General features: G+C 47.5%; 1 protein-coding gene across 1 annotated transcript in view; it reads right to left on the reverse strand.

The window, feature by feature from the left end:
* Nucleotides 1–20,825, reverse strand: part of LOC143834155 (uncharacterized) — a 39,933-nt gene that overhangs the window by 11,272 nt on the left and 7,836 nt on the right. The window contains 7 exon segments of the mRNA XM_077330760.1: nucleotides 2,169–2,326; nucleotide 2,624; nucleotides 2,832–4,407; nucleotides 5,759–5,888; nucleotides 8,517–8,707; nucleotides 11,112–11,241; nucleotides 18,529–19,922. Coding sequence (XP_077186875.1) covers nucleotides 2,169–2,326; nucleotide 2,624; nucleotides 2,832–4,407; nucleotides 5,759–5,888; nucleotides 8,517–8,707; nucleotides 11,112–11,241; nucleotides 18,529–19,922 — 3,580 coding nt within the window.

Genomic DNA, 20,825 nt, shown 5'->3' on the forward strand with positions numbered 1-20,825 from the left:
TTATCAGATCCACCTCCAACCCCACACCAAGGATCAAATCCAAGGTGTCTTCCGTTTGATGGGTTGGGCCGCTAACAACTGGCGAGTCCCAGTGCTGCTGGCCAACACTGGGTCCAGGCCTGAACCTATGGCAGACAGTTCTGCTTGGACACTGAAGTCTCCCAAAATAATACTCAGTGCCCAGGTGGCCGCCACCTCAAGCAGTCCCGACAGGGCATCTGCTGGGATACTGGGTGGCCTGTAAACCAGCCAGATGGCCACTCTCTCAACTGAATCCCCGCCTAGGCCGACATCCTCAATCCCTGAGATCACTGTAGGAGAAAGCCTCATGGACCAAGAAGGCCACCCCTCCAAATGCTGGCAGGAGCTCATGGGAATTGTAGTCCATGAACATCTGGAGGACCACAGGTTGACTACCCCTGCCCTAGGTGGCCTCCCCTTACTGTCAATTCACTCTTGTTGATCTTGTTGTTTGCCATTTTCACTTTTTATTTTCCTTCCCGTGTCACAGCTTTTACTGATTTCCCTCCCTCTACTATACCCCTCCTTCTACATTGTATTTAATATCCTTTTTTCCTCTACCTATTTCTAGTTCTCCTAGTCCTATAATTCCTTAGTTTACCACCTGATTCCTACTCCTGCTTAAGTACCTAACAGTAAGCTATGCAACAATTCTTAATTACTTGATCACCATTTCAAATCTCAGTGCCTAATGTCTTTAACCCTAGAGGCCAACTGATCCCCTCTAATTCAGAGGTTTCTTAGTGGTTCCTTGCGACCTCTGTTTTCTGCCCCTAAGGGGAGTATGGACCACTTTCCTACTTCTTCTGAGGTCCTAATTCTCAATTTGAGACACCCAACATGGGGCACTGTGGTTCCAATTTATCCCACCATAGCAGCCTAGATCTCCAGTCGGATCTCAGGGCTCTGGTGTTTCTACTCCTGTAATCCTGGGATGGTATCTCTTGTTTTATTGCAGTATTTGCTTATTTTCAGGAGTAAATATGTTGTGACATTTCCCCTGCCGGGATACTCAAATTCCTTTCATTTCTGGCAAGGCAAGTTCTACTATTATCTTTTTTTTTTTATTCAAAGTTTTTGTTTTATTTTCCAAGATTAAAGATAGTACAATCCAAGTAATCTACATTATTGATACAGAAAAAAAATAGATTGTGCTCTTCGTTTAATACACTTAATTCCCCTTTTAACTTATTTTCTTAGGTAAATCAGATAAGGGCCCCATTGTTCTTGAAAGGCCTCTCCTCTTCATTTGAAAATATAAGACCCCACATAGCTACACAACGGTGTGAACTTTTGCCCAAAGCTTATAAACTTTTTCACCACATTTAGAAGGAGAAGCCTACTTTGTTACCATCTTTCCAGCATTTGTTTGCATAGTTTTTAACAATTTTAACGGTCATTTTTGGTGTCCCATAACACCTATGAAACAATTTATACTTAACACAATCTTAGAGCCATCCACATTTTCACCACATTTAGGAAAAGAAGCCTACTTATATAGGTTGTTATATGAGTATAAGTTATATAAGTGTAAGTTGTTAATACAAAAAATAGTAAAATAAAGTCTTCGTTAGTTACACCTCCTCGATTAGATGTCTCCTTTTAGTTATGCTTTAAGTTTAGACTGGGAGTCACTGCGGAGATATTTTTACAGTTTAGGAAATCTAAGACCCCACACTTACATAATAGTGTAGACTTACAGTGAGCAGTAAAATATGGTCTTCATCTGTTATTCTTAAACCCACTCCATTAGATGTCTCCTTTTAGTTAAGCTTTAATTTTGGGCTAGAAGGTACTGCGAAGATATATTTACAGATTCAGCTTACTTAGAAGATCTTAAAGGTAAAGGTATCCCCTGTGCAAGCACTGAGTCATGTCTGACCCTTGGGGTGACGCCCCCCAGCGTTTTCATGGCAGACTCAATACGGGGTGGTTTGCCAGTGCCTTCCCCAGTCATTACTGTTTACCCCCCAGCAAGCTGGGTACTCATTTTACCGACCTCGGAAGGATGGAAGGCTGAGTCAACCTTGAGCCGGCTGCTGGGATTGAACTCCCAGCCTCATGGGCAAAGCTTTCAGACAGCTGCCTTACCACCCTGTATCCTTAGGTAGTGATCCCCAGAGAAGCATTTCCCACAGTTCAAGCACTCAGATGACTTCTCCCCAGTATGAATTTTTAGATGTACATTTAGGCCGCTACTCTGAGAAAAGCACTTTCCACAGTCCAAGCATTTATATGGCTTCTCCCCAGAATGAACCCATTTATGTGTCCTTAGGTGGTCACTCCGATAGAAGCACTTTCCACACTCCCAGCATTTGTATGACTTCTCCCCGATATGAATCCTTTCATGGTACAGAATCGAACCCGGTTCATCAGATCAGAAATCCACACTCCTAAGCACTACACCAAGATGGCAAGAGGGATCTTTTCTACTTCTCCAACATTACTTAAAATTGGGATTCCTCTTTCTCAAATTAAACCTTCTCACAGGAGTTAAGTTGTAAGGTTAATTTTCATGTTGCATATATCAATTACTTGTGTAATTTTCACAAGTTACATTCAATGCATGTACAGCTCAAGATGAGACTGAAGCAACGCAAACACTGACCCTCAGTTTCATTTGTAAAGTGGACACGTTATCTCGAACTAAATGCTCCCTTCAAGTCGCCAGATTCCCCGGGAGTCTTCTCTGTATGAATCCTTTGATGTGCAGTTAGGCTGCCATTCTGAGTGAATCACTTTCCACAGTCCCTTTGAGAACCTTCTTATGTGTAGCTAAGGTGCGATTTACGGAAAAGCACTTTCCACACTCCAAGCATTTATATGGCTTATCCCCAGTATGAATATTCTGACGTGCTTTCAGTTGAGTCTTCTGAGAGAAGCACTTTCCACATTCCAAGCATTTATATGGCTTCTCGCCAGTATGAATTCTTTAATGTCTTTTCAGTTGAGTCTTCTGAGAAAAGCACTTTCCGCACTCTAAGCATTTATGCGGCTTATCCCCATTATGAATCCTTTGATGTTTTGTTAGTTGACTTTTCTGAGAGAAGCACTTTCCACACTCCAAGCATTTTTATGGCTTCTCCCCAGTATGAATTCTTTGATGTCTTGTCAGTGGACGCTTCTGAGAGAAGCACTTTCCACACTCCAAGCATTTATATGGCTTCTCCCCAGTATGAATGCTTTGATGTGATGTCAGTGAAGTCTTCTGAGAGAAGCATTTTCCACACTCCACACATTTATATGGTTTCTCCTGAGTATGAATTCTTTGATGTCTTGTCAGTGGACGCTTCTGAGAGAAGCATTTCCCACACTCCAAGCATTTATATGGCTTCTCCCCAGTATGAATCTTTTGATGTAATGTTAAGCTATGATTACGAGAGAAGCACTTTCCACACTCTAAGCATTTATATGGCTTCTCCCCAGTATGAATGGTTTGATGTGATGTCAGTAGAGTCTTGTGAGAGAAGCATTTTCCACACTCCAAGCATTTATATGGCTTCTCCCCAGTATGAATTCTTTGGTGTGTTGTCAGTTGACCCTTCTGAGAGAAGCACTTTCCACACTCCAAGCATTTATACGGCTTATCGCCAGTATGAATCTTTTGATGTAATATTAAGCTATCATTACGAGAGAAGCTCTTTCTACACTCCAAGCATTTATATGGCTTATCCCCAGTATGAATCCTGTGATGTAATGTTAAGCTGTAATTATGAGAGAAGCACTTTCCACACTCAAAACATTTATATGGCTTCTCCCCAGTATGCATTCTTTGATGTCTTGTCAGTTTAGTGTTCTTTGAGAAGCACTTTCCACACTCCAAGCATTTATATGGCTTCTCCCCAGTATGAATCTTTTGATGTACAATTAGGTTGCTATTATAAGAAAAGCACTTTCCACACTCCAAGCATTTATATGGTTTCCCTCCTGTATTAATTTTTTGATGGTCAGTTAGGCTGCCGTTCGAAGAGGAGTACCCCAAGTGTTTATATGACTTTTCCTCAATGTGAATTGTTTGATGCCTAGTGCTGGCCATGCTCCAACTGAGACTCTTCCCACGTTCCACGCCTGTATACCTTCTCCAGAACGTTGTAGCGCTGGGATATGTTTTAATACTGAATTTGGATCTGAGCCATTTTTGTTTCATGGCATTGTGAGGCCGTCTCTTTTCCTTCCCCGTTTCATTTTGTGATGGCAGCAGAGGTTTATTTGTGCTCTGGCAGACCACCAATTTCCTTTGCTTTGGTCTTGCTTCCCTTTTCCTTCTCTGCTGTATCTCTGGTACCACTTGAGATTCAGATTTTGCTTTGTGCTGTTGATTGTTGTCTTCTTCCACAAAGCTGCTTCCTGATGCCTTCTCATTCCCCATCTCCCTCGCTTCTGCCACTGCAAAAGAGGGACCAAAATCAGATAAGCATGAAAATGTTCCAATAACATTTAGGGGAAAGTCAATGGTATTTTCTAGCACCAGAGCCAGGAACAATCTCCACAGTATTTAAACACACACCAGGATGACGTTATTTACTTATTTATTATTGAATTTCTTACCCATGACTCTCGGGGCACCGATTTGTGGCAGCTTACAACAGATACAAACATACAAACCCCCAAAACAATAAAACCCCATTAAAATGCCATCAAAAACCCCATCACACAACACCGAAATTTAGCAAGGGGGAAGAATAACCAATACCTCCCCCAAAACGGCACACCTGACACAGGGGCAGCAGAGGGCTATGTCCAATACTTTCCACCCACATTGCTCTGGGCCGATGACATGACTTCCGGGGGGGGGGGGGGGCGTTGTGCAACAGATCTTACCCCTGCACTGGCCTCAACCGTACACCTGGCGGAAGAGCTCTGTCTTACAGGCCCTGCGGAAAGCTGGCAGACTTGGAAAAGATGAAAAAGGTCACCAAAGAAGAGGAGGCAATTTCTTGCTTCTCTTACAGAAACCTGCTCTGGAGATCACATTAAGGTTAACGAGTTCCGGTGTTTGTTTAGGGAACACGTAAAACAGAACAACTGAGCCAATTGAATGACATAAAAAAAGAAGAAATCTGGAAATCTGGAGGGAGGTGAGCAGCAGGACATCACAGGGCTCAGGACTGGATCTGGTCAATATGAGCAGACAGTGTGATGCAGAACTGAAAGAGGCAAATGCAGCCTTTGGGCTGTATCAACAGAGGCATCACATCAAAATCACAAGATGTCAAAAGTCCAGGTGTATACCCCACCGGGAGTCCTGTGTGCAGTTCTGGAGGCCTCACTTCAAAGAGGACGTGGACTAAATGGAGAGGGTGCAGAGGAGAGTGATGAGAATCATCCAGGGCCTGGGGACCAAGCCCTTGTGGAAAGGCAGAGGGACCTGGGAATGTTCAGCCTGGAGGAGGCTGAGAGGGGCACGATGGCTGTCGTTAAGTATTTGAAAGGTTGTCAGAGGAGCGCATGGAAAGGCTCCTGTTGGCAGCAGAGGATAGGACCCTCAGTATCTGTCCAGCCACTGCTTGAAGACGGCCAGTGAGGGGGAGATCAACACCTCCATAGGCAGCCAATTCCACTGCTGAGCTACCCTGTGAAATTTTCCCCCCTGATATGTAGCCTGTGTTGTTCTACACGTAGTTTAAACCATTACTGTGCTTCCCATCCTCTGCTGACCCTGGTGTGAGAGCTCCATTCTTTTCTCTGTGGCCAATTAAGGTGTGCCTTGAAATCAAAAACACGGAAAGATCCTTACCCAGAGAGGCCATGGTCTCGAAAATTTCCTCTGTAACATTCCAGTAGAGTTTTCTTTGGCCTGGATCCAGGAGGGCCCATTCCTCCCCCGTGAAGGTCACGGCCACCTCCTCAAAGGACGCCGGGGAGCTCTGAAAGAGGAAAAGATGGCCCAGTTGATTGTCTATTCCTGTTCCCGACCATTCAAGAAAGAATGAAGAATCCAATCAACCAGTCTACTGATGACAGAATGTGATACATCAATCCAAAGGCAAGAAGTGCATTACTTTCTTTTTCAGACTCCGACAGGTATCCTGAACATCTCAAAGAAATATTAAGCCACAGAATTGCAAAAAACTGGGCTTCGTGCATTTAAATAAATGTGGGGGAAAGGATATTAGACTGCAGAGCTGACCTTACACTTTTAACCCCAGAAGTATATGGAAATTGTGCCTTGAGAGAAGATTTCTGCTTTAACCCTTTTTGTCTGCAGAGGTGTTCTGTGTTACGCTGAAGCTTGCATCCAGCTCTGTAAATGTAAACTGTCCCAATTAAATTCAACATGTCTTCGGTTCATTTTTCCCCTTACCAAAGCCCAGGCTAAGTGATCCTTGGGCTTGGTGGGTGAGAAATGCAGGACATAAAACACCCAGCACACACAGGCTGCCTCAGAGACCTTTCCAGATATTTGTGCCCTGTGGAATACCGACGCTTGGCACATCGCATTCTTGAACGGCAAATAACCTACTGCAACATCTGAACAGATTTTAGACTTCTGTGACAGGAAGGACACAAGAAAAACAGAAACACGTGTTTGTGTGTAAAGATAAGTGCTGTTAAATCATTTCTGAGTTCAGGGGACCCTAATCAAAACATCCTATTGGTTTTTTTCCAGGAAAGTAAACAGACGTATAAAACTGAGATTATATATATATATGATTTAGGGACCGTAATTCATTATATATTAGAATGTTAAATTATCCTCTTCTCCTCCTCTTGCAAACTTAGGGCTGCAGCTTCCTTGACAGAATCAAGCCATCTCAAGTCTTCCTTTTTCTGGCTGCCTCAAGTTTTCCTGGCATTATTATCTAGACCATGGATTTTTATCATCTCCAAATGTGACCAAAATGTGGTTGCCAACAACACATCCTTCCACTTGAGCTCACCCATGATTGCCTTTCCCCGTCTCACTCTCCTTCGGATTCCTTGGGCGCCGTCTCCCTTTGGGTTGATGATGAAGAGAAAACCTTGAACAATTTCAGTTTCTCCACCATCACCCTGAAAACTTAACACTCATAACTTTTGTCTTCTTGATGTTCACCTTGCTTTATCCCTTTCTGTGTCAGCCACCAGCAGGAAGTATTTGAAATCTTCACTGTTTTCTGCCAGCAACCTGGTATCCTCTGCATAGCTCAAAGCAGGGGTAGTCAAACTGCGGCCCTCCAGATGTCCATGGACTACAATTCCCAGGAGCCCCTGCCAGCATTCGCTGGCAGGGGCTCCTGGGAATTGTAGTCCATGGACATCTGGAGGGCCGCAGTTTGACTAACCCTGGCTCAAAGTGTTAATGCAGCAACAATTTACTTCCAAGAAGCCAGGAAGGCTGGGGGAGTACAGATCAGTAGATCCCCTCTTTCACAAAACGAAAAGGGACCAGTTTCCAAAACAGAGATCCTCTTGAGGATTGGAATCATACTTTAAAACAGCCTTTCCTTCTTTTTTTCGAACCACTGAGAATCCCCTGAAACATTCTTGAGGCTTGGAGAAACTCCAGAAGTGGCAGGATCCTGCAAAACACGGTTGGAAAGCACAGGTGTGTACACCTGGGGCCCCTCCCCTTCCTACCCTCTCCAGGGCCATCACTGGCCACTTTCGGAAGGGGAGCTCAGCATGACCATATACGGTCATATCATCCAATAACAGTTTAACAAATTAGAAAATACAAGACAGCAGCAGTAACTCTTAGGTCAGGGCCAATATATGAAGGGGACCGACTTTATATCATTTAAGATAATAATAGAATATATTCTTATAAGAGATTATACTCTCATATGTATTAACAATCATTTCGTTAAGAAAGATGGTAAAAACTTCTAGATTAGGATTAATATGTGATGGGAACTGAATATGTATGTTAAAAGAGGATGGCAAACCATATCAGCTGGTCGCTTTTTTTCTCTTTTACTTTTCTGTAAACGCTTTATACAATAATAAATAATAAAATTACAAAAAGAAAAAAGAAATACTACATTAAATTGAAAAAGTTAAGTGATGAAGTTCAAACGAAAACAAGGCTGTTGTACCTAGGAACTCTTTCTGCTTATAACAGTTTATATTGTTGGAGTAAAGTTTTTTGCCAGCAAAACAAACAAACAAACAAACAAATTAGAAAATACATTTTTAAAATTAATTCCCACCCATCTGGGAAACCAGGGAAGCCCCAGGGTTTCACAAAACCCTGGCTCAGAAAGCCTGCTCTAGAGGAACTGACAGTAGGCCCTTAGAATACCTTCATTATGGGAGCAAAACATAACCCAATACAGCTTTTGGAGGGTACCAGAGTGTGCAGCAAGCTACAGAGGCCTGGTCTAACCCTGCTGATGCAGACCAGACGGAACACATTCAAGGGGGTGAAAATACAACACGAGTAGCCCCACCCCCACGTGTCCACAGATCTCACCAGGAAACCTCTCTGTCCATGCTCCTTCCCGCCACCTCTCCCTCTTTTTTCTCCCGTCCCCTATTTTTGCCTGAGAGCTGCTGATGAAAGCCTAACTCACCTTTCCTGCAGACGTGCAAAAGCCAAATTCTCCCTCCAGGCGGGGGAAACAAGAAAGAAGAGGCGCCCTGTGGAACTGCACAGCCCATAAACTTCCGTCTCCGCTGTGAGGAAAAACCTCGCTCTGATCCCCCAGGAAAGGCAGGGTTCTTCTCTCCGGTGCTCGCAAGGCCTTCTGAGAAATGGAGTCCTCTGCAACAGAAACAGGCCAATGGAATTTCATGGAAGGACTTGGGAATGTGAACTAGAAGCTGTCTCTGTTCATTTCCTCCTAGGCCGGAGATGACCTGCAATTGAGCAGGGGCTGATCCTGCGTTGAGCAGGGGGTTGGACTAGATGGCCTGTATGGCCCCTTCCAACTCTATGATTCTATGATTCTAATTCCAGGGGATCCTCGATGCCACCTGACACCCCTGAACCTCAGTGGGGTCCAAGGCCATTGAGTCCCCCTCCCAAGCAAGCAGCCCTTTTTGCCCAGGGAACTGATCTGTGTGGTCTGCAGATGAACTCCAATTCCAGGAGAACTCCAGGCCCCACCAGGAGGTTAGCGACACCTGGGGTGGGGAAGTTCCTGCAGGGTGGGCCTCCAGGCAGTGCAATGCCTCATTCCCCCCCTCCACTGTAGCCCTTTCTCCTTGCAGAGCTGGTCTGCAGATGACCATGTTGAGATGATGTGCATGTTTCTGTGTGCAAAATTCCCTTGGCAAGACCTACACCAGGCCATGGTTAGCAACTGCTGGGGAAATGTTTTTTCCCTACCCTCCCTGTGTCCAGAGAGAGGCAGGGGGGGGGAGACAGGTCCACTCCAGCCTGCTTCAGCCGTGCTCCTCCCCCCAGCTTGGGGGTCAAATGTTCCCTGCCCTCACAGCCTCCATATAGCAGAGTGGGGAGGACTCAGCCAGGCCGGTTGCCCTCCAATGCAGCTGTTCTCTCCAAGGAAACTGATGCCTGGAGACCAGTTGCAATTCCAGGAAATCTCCAGGCCTCCCCTGGAGCTTTTAAAACAAAAAAAACCTCCTGTCGATCCCATGAAGTAGAAGCTGAGAAAAAGAATCAATAATTGGCAATGCAATGAAGTCTATTTTGAATAAATAGGCTTTATTCCATCACCAATATTGATTCAAGATATTATTCAATTCAATTTTTATTCAGAAGAGACTTTATTGCAGTGCCAATGATCTATTCTTTTTCTCAGCTCCTCTGGAGGTTGGCAACCCAGCTGACTGCTCAAGGGGAAGGACTCCAACCCAGCTCTTGAGAGTAAAGTCTGCCACTCTAAGTCTGCACACCACGCTGGATCTTAAGACCAAGTAGGAAGCGAAGGCGGGAAGGGGAGGGGGAATATTTCAAAACCATGATCTCTGCTTTTGAAATGTAGCTGCCGAGGGCCACAGGCCAGGCGTGGGTCCTAGCGCCCATTCTATTCCTGGGTGCAACGGGCTTTGCCCCTAGTGTATAAATAAAGCCTGGATGTCTGGTTCACACAGATGCTTGAAACTCAACCCCTCCGAGACGGAGGTCCTGTGGCTGGGCAAGAAAGGGCCAGAACAGGAAGTGCATCTTCCCTGCCTGGTTGACCAGGAATTTAGGGGCGACTTTTGGCACCGCCTTAGCAATGGAGGTGCAGGTCAGGAAGGTAGCCCAGATGGCGTTTTACCATCCCTGCCAAATGAGGCTACCAGTGCCCTATCTGGCCTCGGGACACCTAGCCAGTGTGATCCATGCAACAGTCACCTCCAAACTAGACTTCTGTAACTCACTCTTTGTGGGCCTACCCTTGACCTCGATCCAGAAATTGCAGTTGGCACAGAATGCTGCCGCAAGGGAGAGCTCATATGCAGCCAGTTCTGCTCTAACTGCATGGACTGCCAGCTGTATACCAGATCAGGTTCAGGGTATTGTTTTTGACCTTTAAAGCATCTGCAGTGCAGGGCCAGCATACCTGAGGGACCACCTAACTCCCTAAGCCCCCCACAGGGCTCTTCACTTTGAACAAATTGGTGGTCCCTGGCCCAAATGAAGCACGCCTGGCCTCGACCAGGGCCTTCTTGGTGGCGGTCCCTTTCTGGTGGAATGTGCTCCTGGAAGAGCTAAGGGCCCTCTCAGAGCTGTCTCAGTTCCGCAGGGCCTGTAAGAGAAGCTCTTCCACCCGGCATTTGGTTGAGGCCAGGCTGAGGAAGATCTTGGGGAGCCTCTTCCTTCTCTTCCACCTCTACCTACTCTTAGGAGGCACTGGGTTGTAGGGAACCAGTGTGGTTTAAGGGGTACTAGGGGTTGCAGGGGGAGTGTTATACATTTTTTATGTATGGTTTTAGTGCTACTTTAATGTGCACAGCCAAGAGTCAGTTGGCTGACAGCGTGCAGTCAATAAATATAACAACAACAACAGCAACAACAACAATAATAAATAAAGTAGTGTCCAAAGCCCTTTACGCTACCTGCCCTAAGGAGGCCTTGTCTCTGAGAGGAAGCCTTACCCCAACAGAAGGAAAACCTGAAAGTGTGGAAGTGTGTTCGTGAATTAAGGAGGAAGACGCCACTCGTCAAAGGAAGACGCCACTCCCCCATCCATGATGATAAGGGGAGAGAGCCTTACCCAGAGAGGCCACAGTCTCAGAATTGTCCTCCATCACTTCCCAGAAGACCTTTCTTTGGCCTGGATCCAGCAAGGCCCATTCCTCCCCCGTGAAGGACACGGTCACCTCTTCAAAGGACACCGGGGGTCTCTGAAAGCCAAAGAAAAAAATATGACCCAGTTAAGCATCTATTCCTGGCTCTGAATTTCCAGAGGGAAAAATGCCCACCATTTCTTAAAATAATGCAATACCGAGGGGCAAGAAACATGGCATTAGGTTTTCACAGCCTCTTCCAGTTATAATATCCTGAAAGTCTCCAAGAAGTACTTTTCCGGAAAACTGCACCAATCTGGACATCCCTTGCTTCAGTCCAATTAAATGAAACAACAAAAGAACCCTGTAAAAAAACAGCCTCCTACATTAGCTTATGTGTTTAAAGCCAGAAATGTATCAACATTGAGAGAAGGCTGCCTCTGTAAATGGGTATTTTTCTGCAGACGCTTTCTGTGGAACTCATCACATATTTTGCTCAATTTTTCCCCCTAACAACTCCAATGAACATGAAATCACTGGTTGGTTCAAAATTGAGAAAGGAGTTCGGCAAGGCTGTATACTGTCGCCTCGCCTATTTAACTTGTATGCGGAGCACATCAACAACCTCAGATATGCAGATGATAACACTCTAATGGCAGAAAGTGAACTAAAGAGCCTGTTGATGCGGGTGAAGGAGGAGAGTGCAAAAGTTGGCTTCAAACTCAGCATCAAGAAAACAAAGATCATGGCATCTGGCCCTCTCAATTCCTGGCAAATAGATAGTGACAGATTTTATTTTCCTGGGCTCCAAGATCACTGCAGATGGGGACTGCAGCAAAGAAATTAAAAGACGCTTGTTCCTGGGGAGGAAAGCTATGGCAAATCTAGACAGCATCCTAAAAAGCACAGACATCACCCTGCCAGCAAAAGTGTGTCTAGTCAAGGCTATGGTCTTCCCAGTTGCAACGTATGGCTGCAAAAGTTGGACTATAAGGAAGGCTGAGCGTCAAAGAATTGAGGCTTTTGAACTCTGGTGCTGGAGAAGACTCTTGCGAGTCCCTTGGACTGCAAGGCGAACAAACCGGTCAGTCCTAGAGGAGATCAGCCCTCACTGCTCCTTAGAAGGCCAGATCCTGAAGATGAAACTCAAATACTTTGGCCACCTCATGAGAAGGAAGGACTCCCTGGAGAAGAGCCTAATGCTGGGAGCGATCGAGGGCAAAAGAAGAAGGGGACGACAGAGAATGAGGTGGCTGGATGGAGTCACTGAAGCAGTCGGTGCAAACTCAAATGGACTCCGGGGAATGGTAGAGGACAGGAAGGCCTGGAGGATCATTGTCCATGGGGTTGCGATGGGTCGGACACGACTTTGCACCTAACAACAACAAACAACTCATTCCAGGCTCTGTGAGCCTCGTGGCCCTGCAGGACACCCAACATCCAGGCTGCCTCAGAGAGCTTTCCGGGTATTTCTGGAAGGACTGCAGCTTGAACTGCACACAAGCTACTGCCTCACCGCAACAGATTTTGGATTTCATAGAAATATTTTAACACAAAGTTTAAGCTCCTTGCAGAAGAATGACCAAATTATGTTAGTGTGCCCGAGTGTGAGTAAGGGGGGCAATAAGGAGCCTCAGCACTGGATCCAGGGTGATGGTTGGAGCTGGACATGCCAAAGATGAAGGAAAGGGACACATCCTGCTCCAGACTGACCACAGAAAACCCCTCGACTATTTTGCGATGGAAATTATGGCTTAATCCCAAGAAGTCAGGCAGGCGGGACCAGGACAAACAAGGCCTTGATTCTGTCCTTCACAAAACCAACCTTCGGACCCACATCCAGGCCAGAGCTGCTCTGTTCATTGGGATCAGGGAAGACAACAGAGAAGGCACCGGTGCGCATTGAATGGAATCCCAAGAGCAAAAGGGGGCCAAGTGCCTCTGGAGGGGGGGGGGGAGGATGTAGACTGTGCATTTCACAGAAAATAAACGCTTTAACACAAAGCTACACATCTTGCAGAAAAATCCCTAAAATAGGTTGAGGGACTTGGGAATGTTCAGCCTGGAGAAAAGGAGGTTGAGAGGGGACATGATAGCCCTCTTTAAGTATTTGAAAGGTTGTCACTTGGAGGAGGGCAGGAAGCTGTTCCCATTGGCTGCAAAGGAGAGGACACGCAGTAATGGGTTTAAACTTCAACGATATAGGCTAGATATCAGGAAAAAAAATTCACAGACAGAGTAGTTCAGCAGTGGAATAGGCTGCCTAAGGAGGTGGTGAGCTCCCCATCACTGGCAGTCTTCAAGCAAAGGTTGGATGCACACTTTTCTTGGATGCTTTAGGATGCTCTGGGCTGATCCTGCGTTGAGCAGGGGGTTGGACTAGATGGCCTGTATGGCCCCTTCCAACTCTATGATTCTGTGATTCTATTCCTTTTACATTTTATTTATAAATCTACAAGCAAATGCAAGCCAGGAGCCTCAGCATCGGATTCTGATATTCTCGCAGAGAAATCACTCATTTGTGTGTTGTTGTTGGGTTTGTTTTTTTTTGGGGGGGGGGGGCGAATTCTTTCTCTTCAATCCAATGCAAGGCAGGAGGCTCAGCACTGACTTCAGGGCGACGGTGGGAGTTGGACAAGCCAAAAAATGAAGGGGATGCCACAGCCCGGTCCAGGCAGGAACAGAAGTGCAAGAGAAGTGTTGGCTTCATCCCAAGAAGCCAGGCGGGTGGGAGCAGGACAAAACAGGGCGGGGGTGAGTGGGGCTGGCTTCGCTCCTCCCCCAAAGCAGCCTTCAGGCCCCTTCCCAGCCCAGAGCTCTTCTGCAGCAGGGCCAGGCCAAGAGCAGCGCGCGGCCACCAAGCGCCTCTGCCGGAGCGAGCCTGAGCAGCGCGCGAGGAGCCACGCGCCGGGGAGTTTGGAGATGGAAATGAACCCAGGGAAGCCCCCAGCCCCTGCACGCGCCTCTCCTCTCCCGCGGACCCCCCACCCCACCCAGCTCTCCCTCAGAGGCGCAGAAGCCAACCTCCCGCCCCGGCCGGGAGGCAGGGGGGCGCCGCCGGACTCCATCCCCCCGCGAGGCTCCCGCTCGGCCGCCAAGGAGGACGCCGGGAGCCCCGCTGGCTGCCGCAGGGCCTTCTGGGGGATGTAGTTCCCTGCGAACCCCTGACATCCCCCCCCTCCAATAAAAGTGACTGATGACCATGCTTTGTCCTGCTGATGGGTTCATGTAGGGCTTGGGGTGTCTTTCGGCCTTCCATTTTTTAATGCTATACCCGTGGTGAAGTCAAGTGTCCCCTCTTTGGTGGAGGGATGATAAAAAAGGTAAAGGGAAAGGTCTCCCCGGTGCAAGCACCGAGTCATGTCTGACCCTTCGGGTGACGCCCTCCAGCGTTTTCATGGCAGACTCAATACGGGGTGGTTTGCCAGTGCCTTCCCCAGTCATGACCGTTTACCCAACAGCAAGCTGGGGACTCATTTTACCGACCTCAGAAGGATGGAAGGCTGAGTCAACCTTGAGCCGGCTGCTGGGATCGAACTCCCAGCCTCATGGGCAGACAGCTTCAGACTGCATGTCTGATGCCTTACCACTCTGCACCACAGGAGGGATGATACATCAGGTAAAAACCACCGGTATGTACGCTAATGGACGTATTCTCGTGGTAGTTTTGTAATTCACTAATTTTCTCCACTCCCCACCTCGATTCTAGCCGTCTCTGACCAAGTTGTTCCATTTGGAGAGAACCGGGCCTGGCCCAAGGTCACCCAGCTGGCTGCATGTGGAGGAGTGGGGAATCAAGCCCGGTCCTGCCATTCTTTGACCACCACACCGCTCTTGACTCTTTTAACAAGGAGTTCTACATCTCAGTAACAAAGGTTTGCAGGCTGGATGGGGGAGAACCTCTGGGTCTCTTCTCTTGTGTGTGAGGGAGCGAGATCTTTGGGTACAGGTGGAGTGAAAACCAAATATGCACAGTGAGTGTGATGCAGATGAGGTTTTGGGGTGCCTGAACTGAAGTATAACGTCTAAATCAGGGGTAGTCAAACTGCGGCCCTCCAGATGTCCGTGGACTACAATTCCCAGGAGCCCCTGCCAGCGAATGCTGGCAGGGGCTCCTGGGAATTGTAGTCCATGGACATCTGGAGGGCCGCAGTTTGACTACCCCTGGTCTAAATCACCCAGTGTCACAGCCCCGCTGTCCTCCCCATTTGCCAGGCTGCACTTTGAATCCTCCAACCCCCTTGACGGCCAGTTGCTAAGATTCCTGCCTTTATTTTCTCACCCCACATCTGCCCTGCTTGCTAACCCCACAACCAAGCAACTGTTACTTCCACTGCAAGGCGCATGGGGATTGGCTTCATTTATAGCCCAAATTCCTTCACCAGGGCGACCCCAGCAGCTGACCTCATCCTCTACCCAAAAGTATTTTAAGCTGAGAGCGGGTGACAGGAACCTAGCAAACTTCGATGGCGAATGAGGAATTTGAATGCAAGACTCCTAGATCCAAATCTAGCATTGTAATCACTACTCCACGTAGGCCGTTATCACACGGGAGGGCTGATGAGAGCCGACATGGACAGGGCCCACCCCTCACCCCAGAGTGACCCTTAGGAACAACCACTCTGAGTCCAAAATTCATTTCTGTTCTCTGTAGCATTAGAGATTCAACTGATCTCGTGACAGTGTCCTCTGCTTTTTTGTTACTGTGTAAAATTCCACACACACACACAGGCACAATCAATGTAAATACCCACACACAGCTAACCACGAAGGGCAGGCTAAAAAAAAATTATTATTATTATTATTATTATTATTATTATTATTATTATTATTATTATTATTATTATTATTATTATTATTATTAACAGATTTCAGCCAGTCTCCTATTTAACTAACCCTTTTGCAGTTGAAGATATATAGATGGGATGATGCATAGAGGGGGTTTTCACATCACTGTAGGAAACCAGATTTTATTCACCGTTGGCCCAATTTCACGTAAAGCGATACAGGGACAGGAGTGGCAGACAGCTATTCTGTCCATCAGTGAGTCAGCTCTGAAGTGCTATGACCATTTCAAACAGTGCCACTTTCCCCCCTGCCTTCTCTTTGGCTATGCAAACTGTCTTGAATATGTCTTCTTGTTAACATTAGCCGAGTGCTATAATGCTATAGCAGCACCTTTGTGATCAGCTGACCACTTCTGACATCAGGCCCCTGACGGAACTTTCTAAGTTCATCAGGACCTGGCAAAACGGAGCTCTCCCACCAGGCCTACGGTTTAGGCCAACCAGAATTAGAACTGTGTTTACCTCTCTTATCCCCCCTCCTCTCCCCTCAATTCTTCCAGCCAGTCCCCTTTTATTGAGTCATTTAAGACCAGCCGCAAGCAAAAAAATGTTAAAACCTAATTAGGAATTGATTTCATTATGTGTTATGCATTTTACTGTTCTAATGTTATGTATTTTGTTGTTTGCTGCCCCCAAGATGTCCAGCCTGAGGGGGGCAGTATATAAATCAAACTATAAATAAATTCCCAGTGGTGTCGCTATAGCACTATGGTGCTCAGCTTATAATGTTTAAAAAGGGGGGGGGGGAAATGCAGAAGCAGCTTGTGTGCGGCTAAAAAGGGTGGCTGCAGGGGGAATAGCATTACAGGGAGCGTTACAGACATTTTACACAGCGCACACCATGGGAAGAAAGATAGTTTCATCACGGGGTTCAACCATGCTTTCCTAAACCAACGCAAGTGGGTTTGTCTGAACAGGCAAATAAATTCTGCTACCAGCTGGTCACTAAAACAGGTCTGTCTGAAAGGACAGGGGGAAAAAACTGTTAGAGACCAGTCACTAAACTGGAATACAAAAGCCATTTGAAAAGCCCCAGTGGAAGAAGCGTACATTCCAAAAACCAAGCTTTGCGTCAGCTAGCCACAGGTTAGCTTACATTATGAATGGACAAGAAGCGCTTTTGGAGAAACCTTTTATTAAAGTGTACCCCCCGCCCCATAAAACAGAAACACAGTGCAAAATATAACCTACAAAGAATTACAGAACACCTGCAGTCGGCGAAACCTCAGCTTCTTGCGTTGTGGGAAGTTTTGGCAAAACTTAGCCACAAAAAGACTTCTCGCCAGAGAACTGAGCAATAGTAGGACAAAAAACACTCTTCTCAGGAGTGGATTTCCTGTGTGCTTGTCAAAAAGAAGTCATTTAATCATCTCGAAAAGGCTGGGAAACATTTCCAATCCAACGAACTGGTTGCTAGGTAGCCTCCTGGTCTCCAGAAGCCAAAGCAAAACCTTGTTTCTCACAAGCTGCCATAGGGGGTGCCAACCTCCAGGGCGGACCTGGGGATCCCCTGAAATAACACCTCATCTCCAGACTAAAGAGATCTGTTTCCCTGGGGAACCAATTGGGTGGACTCTGTGGCTACCCCTCCAGTCCCCTGCCACTGACCAGGGGAAATCTGGGATTTGCGGGATCTACTGCACACTAAAAACAGATTACTAAAACATTCTGCCGTGGTAGCAAAGGGGACAGCTAGCTATTATAGCAAGGTTAGCGACTGCCCCTATTTCAGATTGTTTCAGAGCTGGGATATGAAAAATCTGTAGTGTGCATAATCCAAAAGCATGTGAAGAATATCCTGCAGGGGGCATCGGAGGAGATGTGTATTTGGCATAGTTAGAATGGGAACTTCCTGGAATTTTTCAAACAGTCTCCTCCAGTGTCCTGGTTGGCTCAACTGGAGACTTCCTACATCTTTGGGCACACTTCCTGCTGGCCTCCAAAACAGGAAGAGTGAATGCTGAACAACTGGTTAGACAGTCAGTCTGAACATTCTCTCCTCAGTTTTTTTTCTTACAAAGTAATTTCTCTCCTAAATAAAACTATTCATGCTTTTAAGACACTTGGTGTTCTGCTCTCTTGCATACTTAAACTCTGCCAACTTACAGCAGCCATTTTCTCCAGGGGAACTGATCTCTGTTGGCTAGGGATGCCAGCCTGGATCCCCCGGAATTACAGCTCATCTTCAGGCAACAGAGATCAGTTCCCCTGGAGAAAAGGGCTGCTTCAAAGCTGGACTGTATGACATTATGCCACACTGAAGACCTTCCCCTCCTCAAACCCTGCCAGTCACAGGCTCCACCCCTCAAAGTCTCCAAGTTTTCCCCAAAATGGAGCAAACAACCCTACTGTTGGCTCAAAATCTACTGTAACCCCAGGAGATCTCCAGGCCCCACCTGGTGGTTGGCAACCCTGGCTTCCAAACCTGCCCAAAGAGAGCTATTCCAATCCAGCACGAATTCTCTTGCTTCTCCAAAGGCTTCCCTTGTGCACAAGACTCTTCTCACACCTCAAGCTTTGGTACACACTCTGTGGTGTGGACCTTCCGATGTCTCACCATGTGTGACGGTCTCTGGAACATTTCCCCACATTCGGGACACGTGCGGGACTTCTCCCTGGTATGGATCTTCCCGTGCATTTTGAGAGACGACTTCCACATGAAGCTTTGCCCGCAGTCGGTGCATTTGTAGGGTTTCTCCCCAGTGTGGACGCGCTGGTGCCTCCTGAGGTGGGACATGCCGTAGAAAGATTTCCCACACTTCAAACATTTATGGGGCTTCTCTCTTGCTGAAATTCTTCTTAGGCATACTGTGGAGGCGCGGAGCGAGCTCTGTAGGCCTGGGGTCGCTTCCTCACTCTTATGGATCTTTCGATGCCTTTCCAGAGAGGAATTCCACCGGAAAACATCCCCGCAGTCAGGACATTTATAAGGTCTCAGTGCATATGCAGAGTGGATACACTGGTGCCCATTCTGTTCCCATGCGCTCAAGACTTCCCCACATGCGGAGCACCTGTAGTTCTCTCCCTGGGCACAGGGGCTTTGGGCAGCTCCGTTGCTTCCCTTGTGGGTCTTTTTGTGTCGAAAAAACGAGGAATGCCAAGTGAACCTTTCCCCGCAGTCTGGGCAGGCATAGGGTTTTTCCCCCGTGTGGATGCGCTGATGTCTTCTCAGACGGGCCTTGGTGATGAATTTTTTCCCGCAGGCCAAGCAAAGGCAGTCCTTCTTTCCGGAGAATCCACACCGGTGGGCATTGAGGTCCGACGCGCTGCTGAAACTTTCCCCACACTCGCAACAAATACACGCCATCCCTTCGCCCTGCTTGTGCGTCTCGTGAGGGGGAACGACCGGCGTTCCTTTTGCGTGGATCTTCCTGTGCCTGATGAGAGAGTGCCTCCAGCTAAAGCTTTCCCCGCAGTCGGGGCACGGGTAGGCGCTCTCTCTCGTGTGGAGCTGCTGGTGCCTTCTGAGAGAGGAGGCGTCGTAGAAAGCTTTCTCGCATTCCGTGCACTGATGCGACTTCGTGCCGGTGTGGATCATCTGGTGCCGCCGGAGGGAGCGTGAGCAAGCAAGGCTTTTCCCACAGTCGGGGCATCGGTAGGGTCTCTCCCCGGTGTGGCTTCGTTTGTGCAAGACAAGTTGGGAGTTACGGCGGAAGGTCTTCCCACACACAACGCACAACTTTCTCCTCGGGCCCTTGCTGAGGCCCTGCGGGAGGGCAGCCACGCTGGGTTTCCTGAGGTCCTCTTCACAAGCCACAGATTTACTCCCTCCCTCACTCGGAGGGCTTACCTGCTTCCTTTCTGGTATGGATGGATTCTCCAGCACGTCTCTGTTTTTATTGCACTGGGGACCGTTGTCGCTGGCTTGTTCTGGGGTTGTCCCTTGCGGCTCGACACGTTTAATAATTTCTCGGGGATGCTCCTCGTTGTTCTTGCTCGGCTCCCCGAGATCTGTTCAGGTAGACAGAGAATCTTCCCATTAGGACTTTCCCTGGCCAAGGGAGTAGTCTAAATCAGGAGTAGCCAAACTGTGGGATTCCATATGTCTAAGAAATCAACAGGGGCTCATGGTAACTGTAGTCCATTTGGCGTCTGGAGAGCCACAATTTGGCCACTCCTGGATTAAATAAATTAAGCAAGGCAACCGGGTCTGGAGCAAATTCTTCCTAGATACGTGAGCTAGCCAAATAAAAATTTCAGTGAAGTTCAGCTAGGGATGTCAGTCTCCAGATGGGACCTAGGGATATCCTGGAATTACAGTTCATCTCAAGGCAACGGGGATCAGTTCTACTGAAGAAAATGGCTGCTCAGACAGTGGTCTGTAAGGCATTGCACCCCACAGTGTTACTCTCCCCTCCTCTCTCCTCTCCCACCCACTGCTGGCTCCACCCCTAAACTCTCCAGGTTTTCCCCAACCTGGAGTTGGCACCCCCAGGTTCAGTCCTGTGGCTCTGCAGAAGAGCAAGATTGGAGCCTGGTAGCCCACTAGAGGCCTACAAATTTGGGGAGTACAAACTAAACATTTGCCCGTCGGGAAGATTCGGGAGCCCAAATAGAAAGCTGAAGTAATTCAGGGCCCTGAAACAAACTGGGGATTCTCTGTTGGGGGAGAGGTGGAAGAGGAAAAGGAAGAAGAAGAAGACAAAGAAGAAGAGTTGATTCTTATATGCCGCTTTTCTCTACCTGAAGGAGTCTCAAAGTGGCATACAGTTGCCTTCCCTTCCTCTCCCCACAACAGACACCCTGCGAGGGAGGTGAGGCTGAGAGAGCCCTGATATCACTGAAGTAGAAGAGTTGGTTCTTATATGCCGCTTTTCTCTACCTGAAGGAGTCTCAAAGCGGCTTCCAATCGCC

Source organism: Paroedura picta, chromosome 3, assembly GCF_049243985.1.
Source record: "Paroedura picta isolate Pp20150507F chromosome 3, Ppicta_v3.0, whole genome shotgun sequence".
In the NCBI taxonomy this organism is placed as follows: Eukaryota; Metazoa; Chordata; class Lepidosauria; order Squamata; family Gekkonidae; genus Paroedura; species Paroedura picta.